At 44.7% G+C, this 8,333-nt stretch overlaps 1 protein-coding gene across 1 annotated transcript; it reads right to left on the bottom strand.

Annotated features, from left to right (window-relative positions):
- Positions 1–822: 822 nt before the first annotated feature.
- On the bottom strand, positions 823–7,680 carry LOC311371222 (NLR family CARD domain-containing protein 3-like). The gene is made up of 4 exons (XM_084489411.1): positions 6,296–7,680; positions 4,264–4,437; positions 1,771–1,944; positions 823–1,189 (listed from the first exon to the last, which is right to left on the bottom strand). The coding sequence occupies exons 1-4, from the start codon at positions 7,372–7,374 to the stop codon at positions 1,006–1,008; spliced, it is 1,611 nt and encodes a 536-aa protein (XP_084345537.1). The 5' UTR covers positions 7,375–7,680; the 3' UTR covers positions 823–1,005.
- Between the last annotated feature and the right edge of the window lie 653 nt (positions 7,681–8,333).

Genomic DNA, 8,333 nt, shown 5'->3' with positions numbered 1-8,333 from the left:
AAGGACAGAGTGCCAGCAGGCCGGTCCAGATACACTCCTACTCTGGTAGAGCCAGCGGGGCGGAGACGTATGTCTGTCTCTCTATCGTTGTACAGGGCAGAGTAACCACTATCATAACAATCAAGACTCCAGGACTCGTTTTTCCCTCCAAGCTTGCTGTCACCACCCGCTCCTCTCCTTGTGATTCCTCTGTATGTCACTGCTATATGAACAGGTCCTTTCCACTCTACCTCCCAGTAACAGCGGCCAGTCAGAGCCTCTCTACACAACACCTGCTCCCAGGAGTCAAATCTCTCTGGGTGATCCGGATACGACTGGTCCTCTCTGACCTCCGTCACCTTTCTGTTGTCCTCAGACAGAGAGAGTCGTCTGTGGGCTGTGTTTGGGTCCAGTGTGAGTTCACAGGCATCTGACGGAGAACAAGACATGATGAGCTACTGAACCCTTCTGCATCTTCATCATCATCATCATCATCATCATCATCACTAGTACTGTTCTTCCTGTTTCACGTTCATCTTCTCTACAAAAATGAACATAGAAAGACTAAATCATATCAGATGATAGCTACTATAGTGGACTAGTGTGCTATAGCTTTAGAAATAGTAGTGCATATTGTTTATAAGATGTTTTAAGTTAAACGTAAATGTAAATCCCATGTGTGTGTGAGTGGTTGTCCCAGTCAAAACAATGAAAAATGTATACACTGAATCTACTCCCGCAATATTTACACAACATACACATATTATACATCAAAATGTTCATCATGATGAGCTGATTAATCCTCTGTAATATCTAAGCTATACTCTACACACTTTAAGATATTCGACTTTGAAAGGTTCCAATACACATCCATTGTGATCCACCTGTGTAAACAACAGACTGAACCAGCTGAGCTCACATACAGGCTGGAAACTAACTGTTGGTACCATAGACCTGGTCCATACATACAGTACATAGACATGTACACATACGTACACACACCTACACAAACATACTAGACACACATCAACACAGGCAAACATAGCTACACATACGGATACACAAGTCCACATGTGAATGAGCGGACGTCACCTCCTGCTGTGTGGATGGACTTTCCATCCCAATAGTGAGTGTGTGTTGTGATGAATCAAACAGACACTTACACTTCTTTAGAGCTGGTTTCAGCCTCCACACTCCACCGTGCTCCACACTGGGGGGGAAACAAAGTGAGAGCAGCATGTTAAAACATTCACCTTCGTCATCTGCTGTCTCATCACGTTCTACACAACATGAGTTACAGCTGCCTTTTCAAACCGCTTCATCTAGCAGCGGCTTGAATCCTTGTAGGTGTGACATTTTTTAATTGTAATATTCCCTAGCGATACATTTTTACTGTAATACTCTCACATAACCATATCTAGTAGCACCAAGCATAGTTTAGAGGTAATTTCCCCTCCTAATCGCCTGAGGGCAGCACTGAACACATTTGACAAAGTTACAAAACATTTACACTAGGGGCAGCAACGGACACACCTGGGATACATAAACTCAGACTCCGCCTTTGCAGCTTCAGAATCTCTCAGCAGCGTATCCTGGATGCTAAGCTCTGAGACGCTCCGCGCGTGTTATTTACCATTCCTCTCCTTTTGTTTCATAGACGATAGACAATAGACCAATAACCTTAACCAAATAAAGTGAGTTAAAAGCGATCCGGTCTCGGCGGCCTTTCCTGGACCAAAATCCACAACATAGGAGACTTTGTCCCTGAGTGGTGAGCTGTCCTCTCCATACCTGAGAGTGTCCAGTCTCCAGCGTGGATCCTCCAGTCCAGCAGAGAGCAGCGCAGCTCCAGAGTCTCCTGGGTGATTGTAGCTCAGGTCCAGCTCTCTCAGATGGGAGGGGTTGGAGCTCAGAGCTGAGGCCAGAGAAGCACAGCCTTCCTGTGTGACCAGGCAGCCAGACAAGCTGCACACACACACACACACACACACACACACACACACACACACACACACACACACACACACACACACACACGTGTGTGAACTATTACTTTTCTGGAGGCAAGTCTTTTCAACGTCCTCTGATGTGGAACTTAACTGTTTGATCATTAAAACTGTAAAGTTTTAGAGTAGAGTAAAAAAACAACAAAGGGTAAAGGGGTGCACATTCTTTACCATCTTTCACCTCAAAACTAAAATGCAAACACTAGATTTTAGTGGAACTTCAACGGGGAATAAAGACTAACTAGACAGAAAACCACACTCTACACACAAACAGTAATAGTTTTTTTTCATTTAGGCGATTCATTTTTCAGTGACCCAGGAGGTGCTGGAACATGTTCCGGCGTGTTCCGGCTCAAATGAAGCACTGCCCCCTATGCATTCAAAACATTAACTTAAACCTTTTTAAAGTGAGTGAATCTGTTCACATGAATGGACACAGATGGATGGTAGGCAGTGGCGGTTCTACATTGAATTACACCCCGGGTGAGACCCCCTCCGAGCGCCCCCCCCCCCCCCCCCCCCCCCCCTCTCAATTGCAAGAAATTCGAGGTGTGCCTGACTTGAGCCACTCATTCCATTAGAGTGTTGCTCTGTACCGGGCCGTCCATATGGGCAGGAGGGGCGGCGAACTACTTGCAAAAGCATGCTCCCAAAAAGATAGTTTGTAAATCATTGCTCCAAGTCTATTTTTAATAACGTGATCGTCACATTAACTATCTATAGTCTCTGTAGGCTTTCAGACTATTGTTGGTCTGTTGACATCACGTTTTGGATGATGGTGGACGTGGTGGGCGGCGGTTCTAGCTGAGTTTAATGTCTCATGTTGGGGCAGCTCAGCGACCGCGTTCCTCCGTATGTTGATCACATAACCCTGCAGGCTGCAATAAGGATTTCAATCCGCTAACAGTGGACCCCCGTCCCCCCCTTGTCCGTTATGAGACCCAGAGGTGAACTGTCCCCCCCCCTCCCCTTTCCCCTTCTCACTAGTGGTGGATTTCATGATTAGTTTGAATGAATCAGTTTGCGTCGGTCAGTTCGCCAAGAAGAGTCGTTCGTTCGTTCGTTCGTTCGTTCGTTCGTTCGTTCGCGTTTCCGGTAGCGGTGAATCATGATTCTCAGTCACTGAGTCAGTCAGACTCGGCTCCTCCCTCGTTCTCGTTCAAATGAATCACGAATGCACGTTCTCAGCCGAGTCGGTCAGACTCAGCTCCTCCCTCGTTCTCATTCTCAAACGAATCACGATCGTGCAATGGTGCAAACGGTCATCAATCAACACAACATTAACTGAGTTCCTTTTAGCTGAGGAGCGCTTCATGTTCAGAATCGGGATGTTGTTGCCCGGCTGACTCTCGTGACTTCTCAGTCCTCTAGTCTTCACCGCTAAACACAGTCAGTGAACGAACGGCGACTCGCGAGTCAGCGCGACTCAGCAACTAGTGGGCGGAGCTGGGAGTCTCGGAGAACGAACGATACGAACGACGACGAACGAGAGCGGCGAATCAGGTTGGTTTGTTTGTTAGAGTCGTTCGGTCAAACTGATTCGTTCGCGAACGAGCCACCACTACTTCTCACACAGCTTCTCTGACGGCACCTTCTCAGCGAGCAGGGCGCCTGCAGCCGGAGGGGGCGCCAATATGCCAACTCCCCCCACAGTGATATGAGAGATAACGGGTGGCTTAAATCAAGCGATCTGATTGGTTCCCAACTGTTGTATAATGAGCGTATACGCACAGCTATGACGCCCATTCAGTTTACAGAGATCCGTATCACTCCACGCCTAACTTGAACTGTTGTTTATTTATATATAAAAGCAATAGCATAGTTCACTGAAGCCTAAAAATATGTTGATTGATGGAGAGGGTGGAAATGTTGTAAAGCAATAGGCACACGGTGAGTGAACTCGATAGTAGGCTAAATTGCCGGCAAACCGAGCTACCAAGCTCGCTTTTTCAAAATTGAGGGTATCTATGACTTTCATTTCGCCATACTTACGTAACCGTTTTATAAAAGCAATAGATCACTTCAGTCAGTGAAATGTGCTCATTACACCACAGTTAAGGGGCGTTGTCCGTCCCGACGTGCAGCGGAGGGACGGACACCGCCCCTTAACTGTGGTATAATGAGAACATTTCACAGCCTGTCGTGATCTATTGCTTAAATAGAAAACCGCTTCGCGGCACGGATGATTTTTTTTTTCTTGTGTACTCGTGCACATGTGTCATCCCACCCTCTGTCCCTCCCCCCCTCTGTAAGTGTTTGACCGTTGAGTAAAACTGACCTGAGAGTTTCCAGTGTACAGTGTGGACTCCCCAGTCCAGCAGAGAGCAGCTTCACTCCTGAATCCTGCAGATCATTGGTACTCAGGTCCAGCTCTTTCAGATGGGAGCGGTTGGAGCTGAGAACTGAGGCCAGAGCTTCACAGCATCTCTCTGACAGATCACAGCCATCCAGCCTTCACACACACAATAAACACAACATGTTAGGAACTGGGATTAAAATATTTTACATCTTTTACATAAAAGGACGTGTTGAAAACTTTAATTAGAGATGTTTTATTAATTGAAATACATTCAATCTATAAATGTTAATTTAATTATCTGTGTAACTTTTACTTTTAACATAATTAAGTTATTGTCTTCATCTTTATTAGAAAAGTGTTTTTAGTTCAACTAATGTTTAAAACACTGGATATTTAAATGTAGTATATGCTACACGTGAACCTCCTCAGATGGAGCAATTTGATTGGTTCACTATCTCTGGATATCGGACAATATCCCGAGATTGAGATCTCAAACTCGGGATATTGGGGAGCGTGTAACTGTCGTCGCGTCACGCTAATAAAAACTAATAAACCGCTCATAAAAACGAATAAATCCTGGCAAAAAGTGTAATCTTGTTTATTTTTGGAGTGTTCACGTGTAGTTTATATAAAACAATGATTCACCTCAGGCTCCGTGAATAGTCCAAATGTATTAGCCCCTGCTATAAACAATCTAGCCCCCGTAGCTCCCCCAATCATAATTATTTGGCGCCGCTACTGGTTACAAATAATAAGTAAATGCTTAAATATCATTTAGCTGGGCGATCTCTACAGAGAATAAAGTCCTCTCCTCCTTTGTCTCCTCCCTCTCTCACTCGTGACCTCTCACCCTTCCCCCAGATGAAGTCTCTGTATCAACGCATCCTATTGGTTAAACCCAAAGCGTCCATATAACCAAACTACTGAACAAGGTTAAACGTTTTAAAATAGTGGGTCACCTTTTATTAATAATGAACGTATATTTATGCATGTAACCTCATCAATAACTATTTATTCATACTTATAGCAACATATTTAAAGGTGCATTTAATTATTGATAAACAATTATTATTCATTCTTTAAATATTATTTCATAATAGAGCTTTTGAGTTTGACTTTTCACCTTGGTTACACAATATGACGTTGTGTATATTGAGATGTTATAAGTTAACCTCAAAAGATGTTTTCCAATTTATCATAACTTTTATATTCTACTATTGTATGTATGTTTTTGTTGTGTGTACTCCCTCCGTCCCTCCCCCCTCCTTCTCCGTCCCTCTCCCCCTCTGTCCCTCTCCCCCCTCTGTCCCTCTCCCCCTCTCCCCCCTCTGTCCCTCTCCCCCTCTGTCCCTCTCCCCCCTCCGTCCCTCTCCCCCCTCTGTCTCTGTCCCTCTCCCCCCTCCGTCTCCGTCCCTCTCCCCCCTCTCTCCCTCTCCCCCCTCTGTCCCTCTCCCCTTTCCGTCTCTGTCCCTCTCCCCCCTGCGTCTCTGTCCCTCCCCCCTCTCCCCCTTCTGTCTTCCCCTAAAAGTAATAAAGTGTGATCTTGTTTATTTTTGGAGTGTTCACGTGTAGTTTATATAAAACAATGATTTACCTCAGGCTCTGTGAATAGTGAATCCGTGAACACTATTCACTTTGCCTTCGGCGAATAACTGTTAATTATTATCATTTATTTTTTAGGATATGGATATAGGTTATGATTGGGGAGTTTGTTAAATAAACAAATCGTTACTGCTTTTATATCATATTATTATTTTGTGTTGTGCGTAATATAATACATTATCACTGAACGTACAGAGATGTTTTCTAGGTTATTATAACTTTTATTTTCTAGTTTTATATATATTATCTTGTGTGTATTGTTATACATGTTATTAGTGAACGTACAGATACGATTTGTATTTTATTATACCTTTTATATTCTAGTATATAATATAATATATATATATAATATAAAATTTTATGTATATAGTGTTCTGTGTATTGTAATACATGTTATTAGTGAACTTACAGAGATGTTTTGGAGGCTTTGACCACTGGCAGCAGCCTCAGAAGACCCTCCTCTGAAGCAGAGTATTTCTTCAGGTCAAACACGTCCAGCTCCTCTTCTGATGACAGTAAGATGAAGACCAGAGCTGACCACTGAGCAGGAGAGAGAGAGTCTGTGGAGAGACTTCCTGATGTCAGGGACTGTTGGATCTCCTCCACTAGAGAACGGTCGTTCAGCTCATTCAGACAGTGGAACAGATTGATGCTTCTCTCTGGAGAGAGATCTCCATCTATCTTCTTCTTGATGTAAGACACTGTTTTCTCATTGGTCTTTGAGCCACTTCCTGTCTGTCCCAGCAGACCTCGTAGGAGAATCTGATTGGTCTCCAGAGAGAGGCCCAGGAGGAAGCGGAGGAACAAGTCCAGGTGTCCGTTCTCACTCTGTAAGGCCTTGTCCACAGCACTCTGGTAGAGGAGGAGGAGTTTATCTTCCCCAGAGTTTGGTTGTTCTTCTGAGAGCAGATTGACCCCAGTGTCTATGAAGTGCTTAAAGACATAAAGGGCAGCCAGAAACTCCTGGAGGCTCAGATGGACAAAGCAGAACACCTTGTCCTGGTACAGCCCACACTCCTCTTTAAAGATCTGGGTGAACACTCCTGAGTACACTGAGGCTGCTCTGATATCGATGCCACACGCTGCCAGGTCTGCCTCGTAGAAGATCAGGTTGCCTTTCTCCAGCTGGCTAAAAGCAAGTTTTCCCAGAGAAACAATGATCTCCCTGCTCTGTGAACTCCAGTTTGGATCTGTTTCAGCTCTCCCATGATACTTCCTGTCCCCCTGTATGGACTGAACCCTCAGGAAGTGGCTGTACATCTGAGTCACGGTCTTGGGCGTCTCTTCTCTTTTCTGGGATGTTTTGAAGAAGTCCTCCAGAACTGTAGCAGTGATCCAACAGAAGACTGGGATGTGACACATGATGTGGAGGCTTCGTGATTTCTTGACGTGGGAGATGATTGTGTTGGCCAATGTCTCCTCTCTGAATCTCTTCCTGAAGTACTCCTCCTTCTGTGGGTCGGTGAACCCTCTCACCTCTGTCACCATGTCAACACACTCAGCAGGGATCTGATTGGCTGCCGCAGGGCGTGTGGTTATCCAGATGCGAGCGGAGGGAAGCAGGACGCCCCTGATGAGGTTTGTCAGCAGAACGTCCACCTTGGTGGACTTTGTGACATCAGTCCAGATCGGGTTTCTCTGGAAGTTCAGAGGAAGTCGACACTCATCCAGTCCATCCAAGATGAAGACAACTTGGAACCGGTCGTATCTGCAGATTCCTGCTTCTTTGGTCTCAATAAAGAAGTGATGAAGAAGTTCCACCAAGCTAAACTCTTTGTCTTTCAGTAAATTCAGCTCTCTGAAAGTGAGGAGAAATGTGAAGTGTATGTCGTTGTTGGATTTGCCTTCAGCCCAGTCCAGAGTGAACTTGTGTGTTAAGACGGTTTTACCAATGCCGGCCACTCCAGTTGTCATAATTGTCCTGATTGGTTTATCTTGTCCAGGTAGGGGTGTAAAGATGTCTCCACATTTGATTGGTGTTTCCTCCTTGACTGGTTTCCTGGAAGCTGTTTCAATCAGTCTGACCTCATGTTCCTGGTTGACCTCTCCACTGCCTCTCTCTGTGATGAAGATCTCTGTGAAGAACTCATTCAGAGGTGTTGAATGTCCTGCTTTAGCGATTCCCTCAAACACATTGTTGAACTTCTTCTTCAAATGAGACTTGATTTCATGTTGGCACTCAACAGCAGCAGATCCTAAATGAGAAAAACAACAGAAGAAATCAGTTAGTGGATGGTGGCATCAGTGGAAACAGGTCAATATTTCCTGTTAAATTATCCAAATTATCCAGTCATTTAATGAAAAAAGGTCAAACAAATCGCAACAGAAGAAAACTCAACTGATTTTGTATCTTCAATATGTCCTGAGTAAGGGAAAAAAAGCCCTGACGGATCCCATTAGGGGAAGGTTTCTAAAAACCCAAATATAGCCTATTCATACGCCTATTT

This window comes from Micromesistius poutassou, assembly GCF_964030765.1.
Source record: "Micromesistius poutassou genome assembly, contig: SCAFFOLD_6645, whole genome shotgun sequence".
Taxonomy (NCBI): domain Eukaryota; kingdom Metazoa; phylum Chordata; class Actinopteri; order Gadiformes; family Gadidae; genus Micromesistius; species Micromesistius poutassou.
This window is presented reverse-complemented; position numbering and strand designations above follow the sequence as displayed.